This window comes from Telopea speciosissima, chromosome 7, assembly GCF_018873765.1.
Source record: "Telopea speciosissima isolate NSW1024214 ecotype Mountain lineage chromosome 7, Tspe_v1, whole genome shotgun sequence".
Lineage (NCBI taxonomy): Eukaryota > Viridiplantae > Streptophyta > Magnoliopsida > Proteales > Proteaceae > Telopea > Telopea speciosissima.
The window spans coordinates 22,503,504-22,524,415 of NC_057922.1; the positions used below are offsets into that span (position 1 = coordinate 22,503,504).

The 20,912-nt window shown below is 37.2% G+C and overlaps 2 protein-coding genes and 1 pseudogene across 3 annotated transcripts; 1 reads left to right on the plus strand and 2 right to left on the minus strand.

The window, feature by feature from the left end:
* Window positions 1-93: 93 nt before the first annotated feature.
* Window positions 94-9,129, minus strand: LOC122668815. 2 transcript variants are annotated; one of them, XM_043865349.1, is made up of 4 exons: window positions 8,685-9,129; window positions 2,395-2,499; window positions 648-704; window positions 94-490 (listed from the first exon to the last, which is right to left on the minus strand). In XM_043865349.1, exons 1-4 carry the CDS (start codon window positions 9,030-9,032, stop codon window positions 161-163), a joined length of 840 nt encoding a protein of 279 aa, XP_043721284.1. In that variant the 5' UTR covers window positions 9,033-9,129; the 3' UTR covers window positions 94-160. The 2 variants fall into 2 exon arrangements, with proteins under 2 accessions (XP_043721284.1, XP_043721286.1); XM_043865351.1 differs by lacking the exon at window positions 2,395-2,499.
* A 4,370-nt stretch (window positions 9,130-13,499) lies between these two features.
* Window positions 13,500-16,115, minus strand: LOC122667198 (cytochrome P450 71A1-like). The gene is made up of 2 exons (XM_043863434.1): window positions 15,137-16,115; window positions 13,500-14,329 (listed from the first exon to the last, which is right to left on the minus strand). The coding sequence occupies exons 1-2, from the start codon at window positions 16,073-16,075 to the stop codon at window positions 13,718-13,720; spliced, it is 1,551 nt and encodes a 516-aa protein (XP_043719369.1). The 5' UTR covers window positions 16,076-16,115; the 3' UTR covers window positions 13,500-13,717.
* Window positions 16,116-19,650: 3,535 nt separating this feature from the next.
* LOC122668906 lies at window positions 19,651-20,570 on the plus strand (annotated as a pseudogene).
* Window positions 20,571-20,912: the final 342 nt, after the last annotated feature.

Here is a 20,912-nt window from a genome sequence, read left to right on the forward strand (position 1 = left end):
TTATATTATATGCACAAAGCTCACCTATTCACAAGTCTGTTACATTTTCAATACATTATATGCAACTCCATAACTACTCTAAACTAAAACTCAAACCATATATACTCTAAACTGAAACCCTGACAGGGATGAGGATGCTGATAGTTTCCTTGCTATCAACTTACCACACTGGAAAAAACGGTCCAGTGCCACCCTCCTTATCAGCATCGGGGATGCTTGAGTAACAGTACAAGTGGTTGCCTAGCTCCCAGCTCCAGTCCTGCTTCCTTGACACAGACATTTGGGGCCATCTATTTATCCTTACATAGTGTTCCCTGATCCTTCCCTCTCCTACAAAGCTGGTAACTATTGAATAAGTACACTCGTGACCACCCCAGACCTGGTCACCGGAATCTGCAGTTTGGGTTCCATCTGGCTGGAAGTAGCGGCGCATAGAAGGGCCTGTGCCTTTCCAAAAAGGATCCAGATTCCGCCAATATTCAGGAGCAGCCTGTCAACAAAGAAATTTCTGTCAGATTGGTTTCATGTGTTAGGCTCCAGAGAAAAGTTTCTTGTAGAGAGGCAGACTATGTTCCAAGTCACAAGAGTGATCGTCTCTGAGTTCAACCAAGTAAACGAATATCCAATTCCATTTTAGTGGCACAGACCTTGGTAAAACGAAATTCCCAGACATGATCACAGAGGTCCTCCTTCATGATGCGGATCTGATAACATGCAAGCTACAGATCAGTTAAAGATTACAGAGAGAGAGAGAGAGAGAGAGAATGCTACTACTTTCTGCAATTGTTAAGATGCAGAGGTTACCAACTTACACGGGCTAAATGCTATTTTTTGCTATAGTTATGATGCAATGGTATTGATATAGGTAACTGAAACGGTCTTATTTTAGTGGAAATAAGCCATTGGTTGGGTTACATATGTGTTGGCCCTTTGATCCAAGGGGTTTTTATTTTTGATGAAAGAAACAAATAATTAACTAAACATAAAATTACATACATCATCCGATATAGTAGTAGAGAGTTTCTCCATCCTTGCCTTACCCGCCCACTAATGAGCAATAGATATAGCATCCCTAGACTTCTTAGAGAACTTAACAAGATCAAAACTTCTTATCCAAGGGGGTTTGTTGTAATTGACCACTTTAATAGACCTAGAAAATGAGTAGAAGCTAGCACTACGAGAATAGTCCAGTAAGATTTGTTTAGTCCAAATTTATTGGGTTATTGAGCCCTTTTTATTTTAGAAGTTAGATAAATCAAGTCCTACAATCATTAGGAATTTGAGTAAAGGTTTCATTCCAACTCTATGTTCTGTTTTGTAGTCATAGTTGGAATGGGAGCATCAAATACTATTCTGCTTTGTCATTTTAGTAGTAGTTTGAGTTCCAAGTCATATTAGGATTGTTAGAGATTCAGTTTATGAATTATATTATATATATACTGACCTATGGGCTAACCCACGTTTTACCAGTAGTGAAAATACAGTTTTCTGCAACTCTGTGCTACTGCGGATTCAGTACTTCTCTGAGTCAATTTCTCAAGTTCAACTTGGTGGATTCCAAGGGGGTTTCAGGTGTATTCCCGGCCTGCTTATTTATATTATTCCATCTTATTCTCTCTAATAAAAGGTCAATTTATTCTAATGTCCATATTCCTGTGGCACTCCTGTTGTCCACCCAATTTTCTGTTTGACATTCTCCGTCAATATCTCAGGCTACTGATCAGATTTGACTCAAATTTGACATAGTAGTTTCTAATTATCTGACCTATTGACTTTTGGTCTCAAGTACTGAGAATTATTAATTAGAATACTCGTTCTAGTTCTGCTAATCTGTTCTCTTAGTAGCAGTAGTTGTCAGCATAGGCCATATTAGACCTCTGTTTGCTGAGAAATGTAATCTACTGGTATAGAAGAGTACTCGACTAGAACAACAGGCCTATATGATCTCTCTGCTTCAAGTTATCAGTTTTCTTCCTAAACTATTCTGTATTTCTCTCTTTCGAAAATCCTGGTCCTGCTAGTTAGTTCTGGTTCTTCTACTTATGGTGGGTTTTGCATTAAGTATCTACCTGTACAGTGTAAAAGATGGCCATGAAAACAAGTTCTCCTTGCAGTTGTACCCCTCAACTACAATTAAAGTTACTAGTCTGATAGCACATAGTAGGAGTCACACATAATGTTAAAACAGTACTGAAACATGAATCAATAGATGCACCATTAGAAACTCTGGCAAGATATAATCAACATAAAACAAGTATTCCAGAAGGAAACCAGCCCCAGGCATCCAAATGATTAGGATCTGGTGGATCAAATGTTGTCAATAAACTGAAAGCTGTAGGAAGGAAAGCACAACGTATCAAGATAATAAGTCAGCATAGTTCAAAGTTCACTCACACGTTTGGCGTCCAAGACAGACAACGAATAAGCAGCCAACTTTGATATTCCTCGAACTTGCGATGAACAAGGTATGTGTGCTTTCCCGAGCCACAATTCCTTCAACTGAAAGGGAAAACTAACTTAGTCCGTTATCAAATTCCTACTTCGAATCCTACAGTGAAACTAAAGACAGCTTCAGTTTTTAACACAATTTCCAAGCTTTTACAGAAAAACACCATGCCACAAGAAGTTTGATCATGTCAGGACATGAGTTGAGTGATTAACAGGGAGTGGGGGGTGGGGGTGGAAGGCTAAAATGATTGCAAATGAGAAATTGTGCACAGAGAACAAGGGAACCCCAACCCAAATGTTACACTCAAGGATTTAGTACTAAGAATAGGGAATCAGATTTCCCACCGCAGATCCCGATCCCATTCTGATTCAACTCACCTGAGTTTTGGCTTGACATGGCCAAGTTTGGGCATAACAGGAGGTAAACCAAGCAATAATGCTTTCCTGTATTGCCTTAAAACATGCATTGGTCCCACACAATCCCGAGTTGACTCAACTGATACACCCTATATTATCCCCAAATTCATGCATACACTTTCAGAGAAGCTTCCTTATGCCATCACCTTGAGGGGAAAAGTTGATACAATAGGAATTCAGAAGACGTTAAAAGTGGGATCCGGCTCCTCTCCAGGGAGTGCCCAGTGAGGCATCCAACGGCTGGGCTGACTGGCGCACACAGGCACACATCCCGGCGTGGGCCCAGTCAGCCCAGCTGTTGGATGCTTACTGGGCACTCCCTGAGTGATGGGGGTTGCTGGAGAGGAGCCCAACGCCAAAAAGTGGCATTCCATTCTGCAGAAGTGATACCATATTTATCATATCAGTACAGGTGCACTATGTTCATTTAAATATTTGAGCAACTTTTCAATGACAATGTTGATACGACCAGCCATGCAAGATCCCTAAAGATTGATCAACAATGACTCAGAATAATATACCTGACATCATGACAACCAACATCTCCCCATTTTGTAGTTTTATCAAGTAAATTTTTCATGGATTGACTGACAATAAAAATGCATACCAGTGTTTACAACACATTATTTTCTGCTAGAAACTTGAAACTATATCATAGTCAGTCAACAGGTGCTTACCAATCAAAAGAAGTTCGTCTTCAGTCAAATTTGTCAATTTTTAAACATGAATTATGTTAATATATTTTATTACAGGGATCTACCAATATGAGAAGCATATCTGCAATTCATGTTTGCAAACTTAAGCAAGACCTATTGGCATCCCACAAATAGACACAGAGAGAGTATAAACACATGATATCAGTTTTAGTCTCCCCTCCCCAACTCCAACCACCCCCACGCCCCGCCCCCCCCAAAAAAAAAAAAAAAAGAAAAGAAAAAAAGAAAGAATAAACACACACTCCCAGAATCCATTATTTAGGCCTAATGGATTCTGAATTTGATTTCTTTTCTGACTGAATTAGGCCAAACAACATTTCTTAGACACTAAATAAACCAACCCAAATAAAAGACAAAAACAGAGATTAACATGAAATAAAACATTCCCTGATAAGACTTAAAATAAAGATTTCTAATTACATTTTACAATCAAATATTTTTAATATTTATTTGACTTTCAATCAAGTTCCATGTCATCATGTGACCATGATTGACCCTTCTACTCCTATGCAAATATAATTCAAGGAGTGATCCCTGTCACCCCTAGTTATCATGTACAAACCATTGCCAAAGAGAGAAAAGACAGCCTACAGTTTTCCATCTCCTCTAGTGCATGTTCCATGAATTTTCTTTTCTTGTCTTTTCTTTTTTTCGGCCATTTAACTTCGAAAATCTTTCATCATCAAAGATTTCCAGTTTAGGAGAGGTTCAGAAATTGGGCGTTTGATTAAAATTTAATGGTAGTGAACTGGTGATATTGAGTATGTAGGAGAGGGGGATATGATTAGACAGGTGGAAAATGAACATTGTAGGCCAATTGGAGATTTGAGAAACAGAGAGACGATCTCAGAAATATCTTTTAAATCTATTAATATAATCCCAGAGGATATTCCCTTCAAACAACCATTTCCAACAGAGATGATATTCCATACAACTGATACAATCAACTTGTCTCCCTGGTTGAAATTGACAGTCAGTTGGCTACAATTATGCTATCCTCGTGTTCCAAAACCTTAGGTGTTAACAATGTATCTGGAAATATTCATATATATTACATTATTGGAACAGCAATCACCCCCCACCCAAAAGAAAAGTTATGCCGGATACAGTCGCACAGATATAGATTTGGACACAAACTGATAAAGAAAAAAAATAATATCAAAGCTACAATTGTCTATGTACCAATAATAAAAAATAACTCTGGAGGTCAACTGTGAACTTAACCCTTTAGTATGAATATATTGATAAAAGGAAGCAAAAGCTACTCTTGAGCTGCTGGGCTAAATTTGACCAGCATTAAGAATTGGATTACTTTTATTTTACTTCTTTTTGGGCATGGCAAGAGAGATGATAACTCTAAGCCAGAGGAGTAGTTTTGCATCAACAATGCTCAAAAGAAGAAGAGCTGCAACTTGCTTTAACCTGGAGGAAGTAGTGGAACACGCAGTGACAGACAAAGATACTGCGAATTTCATTTCAGGCTTGATAGAAATTGGATAGGAATTACAGGCTTATATCAAGAGACTGTCAGAGAAGTTTAAGTAAAGCAAATCCTATGTTGATCTTATTTCTCAGAGCTGGTAGTTCCCTAGGATGAGATTCAGTATATGGTTACCATACCATGGATACCTTCAGACACTTCTGCAAGAAGGGCTGGCAATAAGGCCAGAAGTGATGCAGAATTGAAGACCTACCAGTGTAGGAAGTCCAGGAAGAACCAGGCCTAACGTGGCCCAGTTCTGGTTTGAACAGGCTTAACTTGACCTGAGTTCAATTTGTTTTAAGTTAGTTTTGGTTCAGTTCTTGAACCAGTGATTCAATATGTTTACTTTAAGTTGTTAGTTAATCTTATCTTATCTTATCCTTTTTTTTAAATAAAGTTTAAGAAAGGTGGGACTACTTGTAAGGGAGGTCGGCTAGGGGTATCCTAGTCTGTTGACACTTGACTTTTAGTTGCTTTTATAAATAAAAGGCAGGGCAGCATAGCAGCTCACGATTTCCAGTTTACAGATTTATGTTCTCTTGGCTGCGGTGAACCAGTAACTTGCCTTGTGGTGATTCAATGTATCGATTGGTAATGAAACCAATCAGACCTTGCGGTGAGAAGCCCAGGTTACAGCTCTCTTCTCCTATCTTCCTTCTCATCAACTCCATTCAAGAATACAGTAAGCTGTGCTGCCATATCCTGCAACAGAACCAACAGTCATCTGTGACACACCTCTCTTACTCTCTTTGGGATTTCTGCTAACAGATCATAAACAGGTCAGACGTGCACTCTGATTCCACAGAACTCATTCGGTCAGTACCCTCAACACATTCTTTCTATCAAGTTTTGATTTTTCTGATTCTGGGTGGATATTCAAGAACTGTGTTTTACAGTATCTGTGGAGTCTGATTTCAGTGGCGATGATATATTTGATAGTGCTGATATGGAATCTGAAACCTGATCGTCCAAAAGATCATTTGACTAGTCAGACTTGAGGTGTCTTACTCCAACAAGGAACTGCCTAATTAAGCAGATCTGACCCTTGGATCTTACTGATCTTTTCAGCACCTACCCACTCGACCAGTGTTATCAAGCATTCTGACTTCTGGATTTTGTTTGGTGATATTTCTCTTGAATTCTGGAATTTCTGTGTGTTTTGTGATCTTGTTATGTTTGTACTGGTTTCATATATCCGAGCCACATTAGGTGGTATCAGAGGACATGGCAGAGAATAGTACAAGAACTCCAGAACAGCCTCCTGATCCCTATAACAGAATCTATGAGATGTTACAGAAATTGACAACTGAACAAAGAAGTATTGTTGACCGATTGACTGTAGTAGAACATAGAATCACTTATCTATCCAAGGCAGTTTTGCACCTGCTGAAGGTGAAGCCATACATCCAACTCATTCAGTCATTCTACCACTAATAATACTCAACGGTTCATGGTTAGGGGACCACAGAGGGTTTACTTATCACAGACATCCTTAGAGGATCATATGCATGCATATTTTATTGGTGGTACACCTTAGAGACGCTTTGATAATACACAGAGGGTCAAACTAGAACTGAAGGAGTATAGTGTGAGGCATGAAGGTATTCTATGACTGGTTGGCAAGGTTAGATGATTATTTTGATTGGTTCAAAATCTTTGAAACAAGGAATATGAAACTGGCTTGAACAAAATTGATTGGTGTAACATGTGAATGGTGGAAGACTTATGAGAGGAACTTGAGTGTCGTGGGTGAGCATCTACTATTTGGGAAGAAATGAAAGAAGAATTAAAGGAGCGCTGATACAGAATTGAAGACTTACCAACAGACCTAACATGGGCCACCTTTTGTTTGAACAGGCTTAACATGACTTGGGTCCACTTTGTTTTATTTTAAGTTAGTTTTGGTTTAGTCCTTGAACTGGCGGTTCAATAGGTTTAACTTAAGTTTTTAGTCAATCTTATCTTATTAATTTTTTTTAATAGAGTTCAAGAAAGGTGGGACTACTTGTAAGGGAGGTCGGCTAGGGGTATCCTAGTTTGTTTAGACTTGTCTTTTAGTTGCTTTTATAAATAAAAGTCAGGATAGCATTGCAGCCCACGATTTCCAGTTTACTTATCTATGTTATCTCCTGGCTGTGGTGATGCAGTAACTTGCCTTGTGGTGATTCAAGGTGTTGATTGATTGTGAAACCAATCAGACCTTGTGGTGGGAATCCCAGGTTGCAGCTCTCTTCTTTTTTCCTTCTTATCATCCATTCAAGAATACAGTAAGTTGTGATGCCATATCCTGCAACAGAACCAGCAGCCATCTGCAACACACCTCTCTTACTCTCTTTGGAATTTATGGTAACAGATCAGATTTGCATTCTGATTCCACAAAACTCATTCGGTCAGTACCCTAAACATATTCTTGCTATCAAGTTTTGATTTTGCTCCTTATCAAAATAAAAAAAGTTTTGATTTTGCTGATTGAATGCCATAATCCTAATCTAAGTTGGAGCCTTCACTAACTATTTTGGGTGGATATTCAAGAACCGTGTTTTAGAATTCTGTTGAGTCTGATTTCAGTGGTGAGTGATATGGAATCTGAAATCTGATCATCTAAAAGATCAGTTTACTAGTTAAATTTGAGGTGTCCTACTCCAGGAAGAAACTTCCTAATTCAGCAGATCTGATATTTTCAGCACCTATCCTAGACCTAAAGAGGACCACTTCACCAGGGATATCAAACATTCTGATTTCTGGATTTTGTTGGTGATTTCTATGGTATTCTGGAATTTATCTCTGTTTGCGATCCTATTCTGTTGGTATTGGTTTTCATATATCAGAACCACATTAAGAAGTGGATTTTGAGTTTGAGTGGGGTGGAGGATGGTCTTTTGGGGCTTTTTGTAGGGCTTGTCCTCGGGAAAGTCTATGTTGAATCCTTGTGCAAGTGTTAAAGTTTTACCATGGATTCAACTAATGCTTAAAAGAAAAAGACTTGCGAGACATTCAAACAAGTTTAAGAAACTAGAAATAGTCTAAACAGAAAGAAGTATCTAATGAACTTCCATAGTATAGCCAAAAAGCACATAAATAACTGCCAAAATATCATGTTTCCACTCAAAAACATCATAGAAGAAGACAGAGCTCATGGCACATGGTGGATGTTAGTTTACATAATACAAGAGTAATGAATTGAGTAAGAAACTATGTTTCCACTCAAAAACATCATAGAAGAAGACAGAGCTCATGGCACAGGGTGGATGTTAGTTTACATAATACAAGAGTAATGAATTGAGTAAGAAACTATGTGGGCTGAACCTTATTATGTCAATAAACCATTTAATTTTTTTTAGCACAAAATGAACAAAGAATAACAAAATCATGAAAATCACAACCCCACCCCACCCTCCCCCCCAAAAAAAAAAAAAAAAAAAAAAAAGGCCAACTAAAAAAACAGTTAGTTAGTGGATCACAGAGCTACAAAAGAACTATAAAAAAGCAAACCAACCACAAAACCAAAATTAGCAACCTAAAACCTCCATTTGTAATCAATGCAGTCTCAAAATGAAATGAAGCAAAATAAGAAAGAAAACCCAATAGTCTATCAAACAGAGAACAAAAGAAGAACTAACCTTACTGCTCCAGAGCCTATCGCTGGAAGCAACTCCATGCCATCCATGAGAGACAAGGAGTGAAAGTGCCACGCTGCGTGCATCCAGACGGCTCAATATCATCAACATGATATCCGAGCCAAAAACAACTAGAGGGTCCTGACGAAGCTCAGACCTCTCTTCCTTTTCTTCCACAAATCTCTTCCTCTTCTTGCCCTTGTCCCAACTGGGCACAACTCTTTCTCCTTCTCCATCATCTTTATCGTCTCCAGAAACAAATTCCTCCCACTCTTCCCCAACTTCTGCAGTGTCCTCCTTCCTCTTCTTCCTCTTCTTCTTCCGGCTTTCTATTTGAACAGTTTCCGCCATTAGAGTAGACAGAGGACCAAACAGCGAGTGAGAGGTTTTGCAGAGTGAGTGGAGACTGGAGAGAGAGAGGGGGTAACTAACTTGCAATCAATGTATCGAGACTTTTTTTTTTTTTTTTTTCGGTGAAATCAATGTATCGAGACTCGAAAACAGGGAGAGCGAGAGATGTTGCTTACTTGATTTTGCGATGCCACGGCTGGAAAGAAACAAAAGAGGATAACTCGATCTTTCTCTCAGAGATGAAATCAGCAAATTTCAGAAACTGACAAAATTCCTCAAATGGAATCCGAATCTTTACTCGCATTTTTGGAAGTTTGTACTCCAGAGTCCAGCCTCCAAGGTTGGGTTTTGAAAACAACTTTTATAACGGAATTGGCCTTCCTCTTTCAAGAAATTACAGACGTCTCCTACCTTAGGCGGCGCCAGACTGCCGTAATGGTGGTGAGATTTTTCATTTCAGTTCACAGGGCTGGGGTGATGGATTATGAAGTCCCTCTTGAAGTTGCTGCCGATACCTACCAGCTTATCGATCAGCTCCAGACATTCTCATCTCTGCTTGACATCCTTATCACCCTCCTGGCCGATGCTTCCGAAGCAGCCTAAACTTTAGCAGTCGCACAAGCCGCTGAAGACACCGCCGAAGAAGCCGCAGCCGCCGCCTTCTTCAATCCCGCCAATGAGATCGTTTTGTGTTTTCTGTGTCCGGCACAAGCATCACAGACAATCTTCTTTTTTTTTTAAAAAAGAAAAAAAAAAATTGAAAAAAAGAAATATTCATTGTTTGAGAGCGTGCCTTACGCTAGTGTTCCTTGTATCTATCTCTCTCCTGCGCATCAAGGGATAAAGACTTCATTTCATAGGGGAAGCAGAGAGGTAGACGCTAGTATTGGTCATACTCTCAAACAAAGTTCTTTGTTCCAAATGAAAATATGGAAAAAAGTTCTCTGAGCCATTGGGGTAGGGGACACTACTATTTTTTTATCTCCTGACATGAAATAAATTGTACGGTAACATTTTATCGCATCTCATTGGTTTGCTCCTTTATGATGCTTGCTTGGATAACCCTCTCCCTAAAAATAAAATACAATTTGAACATTGTTTTCCTACATGGTAGTTAACGAAGGAATCTTTGGCACCTATATGGATCACATGGCACTTCACATGATAATGAAACTTTGTAGACAGGGATACTAAGGCTGCATTTGGTATGCATTCTAGGTCGATTTTGTATTCTCGAATGATAAAAATAATTTCTGTTTTTCATTCAAGAATGTAAAATCGACTTAGAATGCATACCAAACACAGCCTAAGACTCCCTACTTACGTGCTATATTTTAGACCAATATGACTTTACCAAGTGGTAAAATAAGGAATTGAAAAATATGGGACTACCTAGATGATAGACATGATTATAGTGGAGATGCATGAACATACAAGAGAGATTACGAAAAAAAGTATGAACATACAAGAGAGGATATGACATTAGATGGGAGGGTAAATAGTTGAATTGGAGGCTAAAATTCAACACTTAGGCCTATTTAGATTATTTCCTACATATCCAACGGATAGATTGGTTCTATCAATCTTCCATATGGCAAAACTAGGTGTGCTGATATGGAGATCCTTTCCCAAATGGCCAAGTGAGAAAACTTTATGCATATTCGATGATAACATACTAAAATAAATTGGAATAGTTTACCCCCACAAAAATGAGGTAAAATGATTCAAAATATTTTAACCAAAAAAAAAAAACTTCAAAACAAAGCAGAGCCAGTTTTGAAATGGCATGAGTTCGTTATACGAAGAAAATCTGGTCCAAGTAACCCAATAATACAAAGCAACTTATAGGCCCATATGTTATCTAGGGGTGTAAATGAATAGTCGAAATTCGTTTTTGATTCTGTGTCCGTATCCGTTTAGCACTATTCGAATCCGTCCGAAAGCTAAACGGATGCGGATACGGATAGACTATAACTATCCGACAAGCTATATTTACATGTAACGAATAACATATTCGATCCGTATCCGTATCTGTTTAGCACTATCCAAATCCATCGGATAGCTAATCGGATGTGTATGCTGATGCGGATATAGCACTATCCGAGCTGAATCCGATCCGTTTACAGCCCTAATGTTATCCAAGTATTTCATTCCATTTTAGTCAGAGCCCACTCTCTGTAGAGACCCAACTTCTAGTAATAGTTGTCTTAAGGAAAAACTTAATCAAACACTAGAATATTTGATTGAATTTAGGTTTAAAAGTTAACGAATGAACAATTCACATGATCTCTTGTCTATTAAATGGCTGAAACTTCTGTTGGAAATGTGTTCAGCAAATCCATATTTTGTATGGAGTAAATAAATTAGTTTGCATGATTTGATTAATGGGTTTTGGTAGTCCTTAGGTTTTAAACTAAAACTGTTCACGATTGGGATGAGAATATTGGACATCATATGCATATGGTCGTCGTACCATATATACCTAGGGATGGAGATTCCAAGGCATAAGTGTGAGTATACATTTAATGTGAACATTTAAATCCTCTGCAGCGCACTTGCAAGCTTGACACGTGGACACGATAACATCCAATGGTGTCAAGCTCGAGAAAAGAAAAAAAAAATCTCAAGCTCGCATCGTTGGATGTTGCCACATCTACATGTCAAGTTCGCAAGGCCGCACCACAGCGCACATTGAGGATTTTTATCCGCATCCAATTGCTCTAGAGCAAATGCCATATACTCGATTCAACACTAATAGGAGAAAAAGGTAGAAAACATTGAGCAATTCATTGATCATGGGTACCAAAATAACGCATAGCACACATGGGAGGGGAAATGATTTAAATTGAGGCTGAAGTGACCAATCTAGACAATATCCTAAAAATCCAATGGTCAGAAATTTCCCCATTGCTTAAACTGTGTTATCTCTTTTATCTTTTTATTCCTTTTTAAGATTTTATAGTAATAATAGTTCTTATTTAAGGGTCAATACCACTGTTTGCAAAAGCGTGTTTAAAACGGAATTTTAAACACGTTTCTGTTTTTTATCGTTTTAAACACGTTTTGTCGTATGCTTCCCAAACATACGGTAAAAAAAGGGCAAACGGCAAGCATTTCCATTTTAAACGCGTTTAAAACATGTTTAAAATACGTTTATCTTTTTTGGCCTTTTTTAAGACCTTGGACTTAACTGACCATATCTCTCTCTCCCGAACTCTGATTGGCTTGATTCTTTCACCCGACGTAAAGATGACTCGAAGGGCTACATTTTCATGATATCACCTTCAACTCAAAGTCAATACATGGATACCGAAAATAGATGCATGTATTTCAAATAAAAATTCCTCAATTTATATGAGAATAGTGGCATTTTTTTTGTTCTATTTTTTTGAAATATAAACGTTTAAAACCCGTACTGTCCGTTTTTCATTTTTTACGGTTCTCTGTTTTTTTGACCATTTTATTTAACCATCCGTTTGCAATTTTTTACCTTTTAAAATCCGTACCGTAAAACTCTGTTTTATTACCGTTCCCGTTTTTGCTAACTATGGTCAATACTATTATATAAGAATCCTATGCTTGCTTAAGTCAAAAAGAGGTAGGATCCATTGAGATATATATCTAGAATATAGTATTGGAAAAATAATTTCATAATTAAATATATTTACCAATATATACATCTTAGATAAAACAATTCTTATTTCTCCTACTCGAACTGGGGATGCTTGTGATAACCCACACCGTCCTAAACCAATTGAGCTAGCTCCGGGGTGATATTCTCTACTACATGATCGAAGTAGATTCTGTGTTGAAACATCTCTTTCATACACAAGTCGACAACATGAATCTAGCGCACCGGTATTTAGTCCTAGAGACATCAACAATTGGTATATCAAAATCCATAATGCCTAACTGCTACGCTAAATACCTCTCAGGTCAGGAGACCAATCATATGTTACTAACAAGAGTATTTGTTTCTTATGCATTTGACAACATTCCATTCAAGATTTTCAATTGATCCAGTCCAATATACACACGTATATATACTCACATTAATATGCATAAAAAAATGTATTAGGCACTTTAATCGTTGGACTTATTATACACATTTCCAACAATATGGTATGCACAAACTAAGGAACCTTTTGCCAAATTTATGTGCCTGGGAAATACTCTTGAAGTTAATCTTGAATTTTATTCAAGTTTGCTTATAAACATGGGAGTGAGTTACTCACTTTGGAATCATTATCCCCTCCAATTCGCTGTCCTCTCCAATTTCTCACATGAGGGTAAAAATGACCACCCTACCCTTTGCCCAAGATGGGGTCCACTCCACCTATTAGAGGAATTGGAGGTGCCCATAAATTGGAGGTGATAATTATTCCTCACTTTGAGCCACCTAATTTTCAGTCCTTTTCTTTCTTTTTTTCTTGGGGGGGGGGGGTTGGGGTGGTTATGATAACAGAATCAATTATCAATCAATATATAATTTCCATGCCAAAACATAGATGAAAAGATCCTATTGTACATTCTTTTCTTTCCCAATCAAACAAAACAAGACAAATGAAGCAACCAAAGGAAATTTGATCATCACATTATTTTATATAGATTATTGTAGATTTCCTATACCAGAAGGATGATCTGCAACCTTCAAATAGAAACACAAAACCACTAATTTTATAAGCTTAAAAAAGATAAGGTTTTGGAAGAAGATAAAGAGGATGCTTTTTGTAAAGTGCAATACCAGGAGCTTCAGTCATGTCTAAGTTTTTTCCTTTGGCATTCCCTGGTAACTCCCAGTTAAACCAGTATAAGAGGTTGGCAAGAATTAACTCAGAAGATGCAGAGGCAAATGACATTCCTGGGCAACTCCTTCTCCCTGTGCCAAAAGGAATGTATTTGAAGTCTTGACCTTTAAAATCAAGTGGGCTGTTGGTAAATCTCTCTGGTATAAACTCTTCTGGATTATCCCATAATTTGGGGTCCCTTTGTATTGCCCATGCATTAATAAAAACTGTTGTCTTAGAAGGGATATGGTAACCTTTGACATCAGTATCTCTGGTACATACTCGTGGAGTCAACAAGGGCCCAGGAGGATATAATCTTAGGGTTTCCTTAATTATGGACTTTAAGGAGTCCATTTGACAAATATCATCTTCTTCAACCCTGGATTTCTTCCCCACCACTCTTCTTACCTCTTCTTGTGCTTTCTTCATCACCCTAGGGTTCCTAATAAGCTCTGACATTGCCCATTCAACAGTTATAGCTGTTGTATCAGTTCCAGCAACAAACATGTCCTATCCATGGGAGAAGAAATTAATAATGAGAATTTCTATAAGATATGAAAATTAAAAAGGTAGATGTATATAAAAATCTCAAAATCTATTAAAAAATGTTCTCATATCTAGTTGATAAGATGTGTACACGAGCAAAAACATGCATGGACACTCATGGGGACAAAATTGTTTTACAAACACCCGTCAAGGTGTAAATAATTTGTAGCCTTACTTTTTTACTTTTAATATTACACAATTTTTTCCAATGAGAATAAATATTGTCAGTTCACATGTGTATTCGAAATATGTGTATGATAACGACACCCTTTTGAAAATGACATAATGACATTTCAATTTCAAATAATTTTTGAAAATCCTTTTATACCCCCAACTTAAAGAACATTTGGGAATAAGAAATCGGGCAGTAGTTAAAACAAGGTGTCAAGTTCTAAATACATCTATAGGGGTTTCATTAAGACATTCTCATTTCTCTACAATACAAAATGTGTATTCTAGGAAATATAATTTATAGGGAAAGAAAACACCATCCAGTCGCTCAGCGTACACCGCCCTTGCGCCCAGACACATGGGAGTACAAAATGACTGTCGCACCCCTAATCATTTCCATCTTCCTAGGGTGTGCAGCGGTAATTACGCGCGTCCTTGTGTCTGGGCACAGGGGCGGCATGCGCTGCGCAACTGGGTGGCACTCTTTCTCCGTAATTTATATATCCTAGATTTTCTCTGCAAAACAAAATGGCCATTAAAATGAAATTTATGATACTAGGATATGCATAGATAGATAGATAGATAGATAGATAGATATACCACAAGAATTCCTTTGATGTTGTTGTGAGTGAGGGGAATGTTGAATGTTGAATCCTTAAGAGCTTGGAGCAAAAGATCTACAAAATCTTCTTGATTTGATTGCTTATCTCCCGTTTTTCCGATGAGATGTTCTTGAATCACTTGATCAAGGAAGGCATCCAACCTTTTGGAAGTCTTGTTTATTTTACTTTGCAAGCCAGTGAGTGTATCAATCCATCCAAACAATGGAAAGAAGTCACGAACACAAAATGTTCCAAAGATTGCTACCAATTCCCTTGTAATTTCCCATACTTTGTTCTCATTATTGTCTTCTCCTTGGGATTTCCCACCCAAAGCAGCTCTAGAAATCAAGTTATTGGATACAATAAGTAGCAAATCAGCAATATTAATTGAGTTACCCATTTGACATGAATGATTTATCTTCTCAATCATGATATCTACTTCTTCTTCTCTCACAAAATTGAATGACTGAACCCTTTTAACACTTAAAAGCTCAAGTGCACAAAACTTCCTCACCTGTCTCCAATACTCACCATAGGGTGCAAACCCAATATTGCTCCAACCATAGAAAAGCTTCTCACCAACAGCCATTCGAGGCTTACTTGAAAACACAACATCATGAGACTTTATGATCTCTTCAAGAATCTCAGCGGAGGAAACTATAAGAGTTGGAGAAGAACCCAACTGCATGAGCATGAGAGGTCCATACTTGTGAGATAAAGCTCTAAAAGAGCGATGAGGGAGTGTCCCTAACTGGTGAAAGTTTCCAATAAAGGGAAGTTTTGGTGGAGATGGTGGCAATAATTTGTTGGGTTTCTTGCTTAATCTAGTGAGCTTTAAAATAAATAAAGAAGGAATGAAGAGAAGAAGAAGAAGTTGAAGAATCTGTAATGGTTTCAGGTCTTCCGACCATGGGAGCTTCAATGGTTGTAGAGCCATTAGTTGTGAGGGATAAGCAAATCTAACATATGCTGGGAAGGAGCGAAACAACTCTTCTTATTGGCAATTGAAATGTACGTACTAGAGAAAATGAAATTGTTATGTTTAGGCAAATGGTTTAAAAAAATTTGCATTTTCATTTAAGAAATTGGGCAAAACAAAAAATGTACACTTTGATTCTGTCCGTTTATATCGTGTGGGGAGAGCATGAGCAAGGCAACCTTTTGAAAAGCACACCTCACTGCTTACAATTTGACCATTAATTGAATAACATAAAATGCCAAGATTGGGGGAAGAAGGGGGACCAGGGGAAGAGAGAGAGATGTTGAAAACGAAATCTAACATGATGCAGAAAAGAATGGAAAATACAAACAACAATTACACAATGAATACAAGGATTTACGTGGTTCGGTAAGATTGTTTACGTTCACATGAGATGAGATCTGTTTAGTCATCAATGGAGAATAGGGTTACAGTCGCTCGTCCTGATCACACCTCTCTCAGATTGTGTTATAGAGAATGAACTCTCGCTATATATTTATAGTGAAACCCTATATAGGAATCTTTTTCGAAATATCCATGTAATCCTTAAAGGGCTTCACATCTCTCTCAGATGAGGCTTCGAATCCCTTGTCTTCTTAATGACCCTTCGAAATCAACCAACAAACCAAGCGACATAATACAAGACATCGTACCCCCAACAAGAGATTGGGGGAAGAAGGGGGACCAAGGGAAGGGAGAGAGAGAGAGGGAGAGAGTAACCAATACATGCATTGAATAAAAACTTCCTCTTATTCCATGTAACATGATGGTATTGGATGGTCAAATATCTATTTAAGGGTTCAGATGCCATTTGATGAATTTCTATCAAATGGGGGTCCGGGACCTTTTGTTGGAATGCACTTTTGGTAGAGACTATTATTGGGAGAAAAAAAGAAGAAAAAAAAAGGGGAGAGGCTATGTGCACGGTCGTGTATTAAACTGTTGGATGAAGTGCATGACTATGTATTATAAAAATTCATGTCCATCCAATGACTTGATGCACGATCATGCACATAACTTTTTGCCAATAGAAAATTAGGTTTAGATTTTTGATTATTTATTCAATAGGTGGTGTTTGTCTTGCTCCTCCATTAGTCCACATTTCACATCTACCTGATGTCACAGATCTATTACACGTAAGATAAATCTTATCGGAAAAGTATCTAGGCTGTCGGGAATACGTGGGATTTCCCTTCGTTTTCTTAGAGATAATTTTTTTTTTCTTTTTTCATAAAAATAAGGCAAAAGGTAATATCATATATGTATGGTCATGCATATAATCGTGTGATGTAGGCAATAGGGAATCAAAATGATCAAAACTCTCTTATCCGACAAAGGGTTTGATTGTACGGTGATGCACATGATCATGTTGTAGGAATGTTCCTGCTACGTACTAGTTCATAGCCAAAGAAACAGAATCTAAAAGTGTATTTTAAAAAATACTAAAATTCTAGAAAGGTAATTGTGAGTTCAAAGGAGAAGTGAATTATTCCAATTCTTTGATTGCAAACCCGGGTAGTAGCAAAATTTTTTCCCTTGGTTTCTAATGCTCAAGATCGTATGTGTACCACCAATGAGATGACCTTATATACGGTTGTTGCCCATTTTGCATGGAGAAGGGAATGGTGCATTTTCATTTTTCTCACTTACAATTACGTGGCAAAAATGGCTTTGTTTGCACTCTAAAGTGGCAAAAATGGGTTAAAAATTCCCTAACATTGTATTTTGAGGGAATTCTTTTCTATCATTACAAACAAAAAAAAGAGAGAAGTTCCACAATTTGGATCCTCTATTGTCGAGCTGTCTAGACACGGTGCTACGCACAATGTCCGCTTTATTCCTGTCCAAACGCCTTGCCCGAGTGGGGGTAAAGCGGTCTTTGCATGTAGCACTGTGTCTGGGCAGTACGATCCTACTGGACAGCTCGGCAGTAGAGGATCTGGATCCAAAATTCCATAGGCAATCATAACCGCCCAATTATAAATGAATAGATCGAAACCGAGCCTCCATGTTCACATATCAAGTTTCAATTCATAAAAGTCTTTTTCGGTCGAATCAATTCATACATATAAGTTGGCCATTTAGTAAAACAAAACATTGTAAAGTACGTTTTAGAATTATAATATTATTTTATTTATTTCCATCATTCCTTAGTCCCATAGGTTTGATCTGATCTTATAGAATTTGACTCATTTTCTTATTGAGCGAAAGATACATAATAAATCAGATTGATTTTTTTTTTTTAAAATCAAAAGTACGATGTGAAATCTTCGGTTTCTCCTCTTCTTCAATTCTTATTCCATAGGTATAACGCTTGAATCAATTGAGAACCCTTTCTTCTGTATGAATTGATATTATTACATTATAATTCTTTCCTGATACCTCCCAAGGAATTCAATTTAAAATTTTAATTAATTACAACCAATCTAGAGTATATCCTAGCTACCTAACAATAAAAATTACACATCACACATAGTTTAATGAAAACTAATAAGTTCCACACAAACGTTATATAGAGAACATGTTGTTTCTGATAATCACTTCAAACTAAAAAAAAGATGAAAATTTTCTTAAACAAATGATTTTAATTAGAAACAACATAAGAAGTTGCCATTAAAATGTTTTCACAAACCAATTATATGTTATTGGTGAAGTTTGATCTTAGTCTAAAAAGTGTTGTGAACTTGTGATTCTTAGGTGAGCTATTTCGCTTTCGAACTACGTCAGGATGGTCCAAACATGCATACATCAGTGCCATGGGCATTGACTCTTGTAAAGATCGCCGAGATCTTCGATTTGATATGTATTTCACCTTATGTTGGTTCAGGTTCGAACAAGATTGGATGGGTCTCTGGAAGTAGTTTTATACTTTCTGGATTAGGGTTTTCTTATATATTATCTCTTCAAAAGATGAGAAAGTGAGAGTTTGTTTTTACTTCACAGAAGGATTCGTTCAATCTTGTATCGTATGTAATTCTTCAACATTTTTCGTTTTCTTCTTCAAAATTGTTACTCTACTACTTTGTTTTTCCAACATTATATCTTATAAAATTTTCTCTCTCCCTCTTCTTCAAAAACATATTCTACATATAATAATACAACCACTTAAAATCCCATGTGATATGTTTAGATAAGATCATGCATCAGCATTGAGAAGCAAGAACCATTTAACAATGAATCAGTTAAAAATTATAAGACCACAGACAGTGTTTTTGCTGAGAGTTCGCTTTCATTTGAGGCTACTCAATGGTCAAACACACCCGTCAAGAAGAAAGAAACAAAAGAAAAAAAATTGTAATTAGCAGAAAACAAAGCAAACCCACCAATCGTGATGGCTTCTGAAAGATATCAATTACGTGTGTCACAGCTTACGCAAAGAGTGACGTTAATTGATGGATTCCTCTTTGGAAAAAGTTCAGTTTTGCTTAACGGTCAACAAAGTCTGCCAGTTTTTATTTTTTACCCTTTATGGGAAAACAAAATTATTCTACTTGAAGTTTCTAACTTTTAAGGGTGCAGAAGCTAGCCTCACCATATCTGATTTCTGATCTTAATCATCTCTGTTTATCTCTCAAAGAAATGGAAGAATTGAAGCTAATTGGATTCTGGGCAAGGCCATTTAGTAGTAGAGTCATCTGGGCTCTTAAACTGAAGGGTGTACCATTTGAATACATAGAGGAAGACATCTTCAACAAGAGTGAATTGCTTTTAAAGTCTAACCCAGTTCACAAGAAGATCCCAGTTCTTATTCATAATGGAAAACCAATCGCTGAATCCATCGTAATCCTCGAATATATCGAAGAGACGTGGCCGGAGAATCCATTGCTTCCTAAAGATGCTTATGAGAAAACTATAGCTCATTTCTAGATTAAATTCTTCGAAGAGAAGGTGATTCTAGTTTATGTCATAAAATTATCATTTTTTTTTTAGTTGTGATTGTCTAGAGTTTTCTACTGATGACAATGCCGAAGGTGGAGTATTAAGATATTTTTTTTGTTATTTATTTTATTCCGTCCAAAAATGCTTTATTATTTTAATAGTATTCTTTTGTTGACCTTTAACAAAAAAAAATTAATCGATGTTTATCACGATGTAGGGTTTCGTTTTTATTGCACTCTTCAAGGTGGTTGAGGAAAAACAAGAGAAGGCAACCAAGGAATGCATGGAAGTACTGAGACCCTTAGAAGATCATGGCCTTGGAGAGAAGAAGTTTTTTGGGGGCAGCACGATCGGATTAATAGACTTGGCTTTTGCATATATTGCTCACTGGATGGAAGTGGTGGATGAAGTTCTAGGGTTGAAGACTCCCTTGATGGAAACTCATAACTTCCCCAGATTGCATGCATGGGCTGAGAATTTTAAGGAAATTCCAGTCATTAGAGATAACCTTCCTGATCGCACTGCACTATTGGGCTATTTCAAACGCCTGAGGAATTTATATGTTGGATCATGAAATTGTTACGAGTTTGATATGTCAATTTCCAATTATGATAAAAAAACAATTATTTTTATCATCTGAAAATTCAAAATCGACATATAACGCATTTTAAAAATGCATACCAAACGCCGCCGTCATTAGCAATTGCTTCATCCCTTACTTTAATTTCCACTTGAATGAAGCCGTCAGCTATGTGGATTATAAAATAGCACTATTGTTATGTATAAGATATGTATCGTGTAAAAAATAATCAACAATAATTGAAGTAATGAAGAGGATTTCAATGGGGATACCAAGACAAAAACATGCAAGAAATTGAAGTTCAGCCACATTCATAGTAAGGGTGTTTTAAAATTT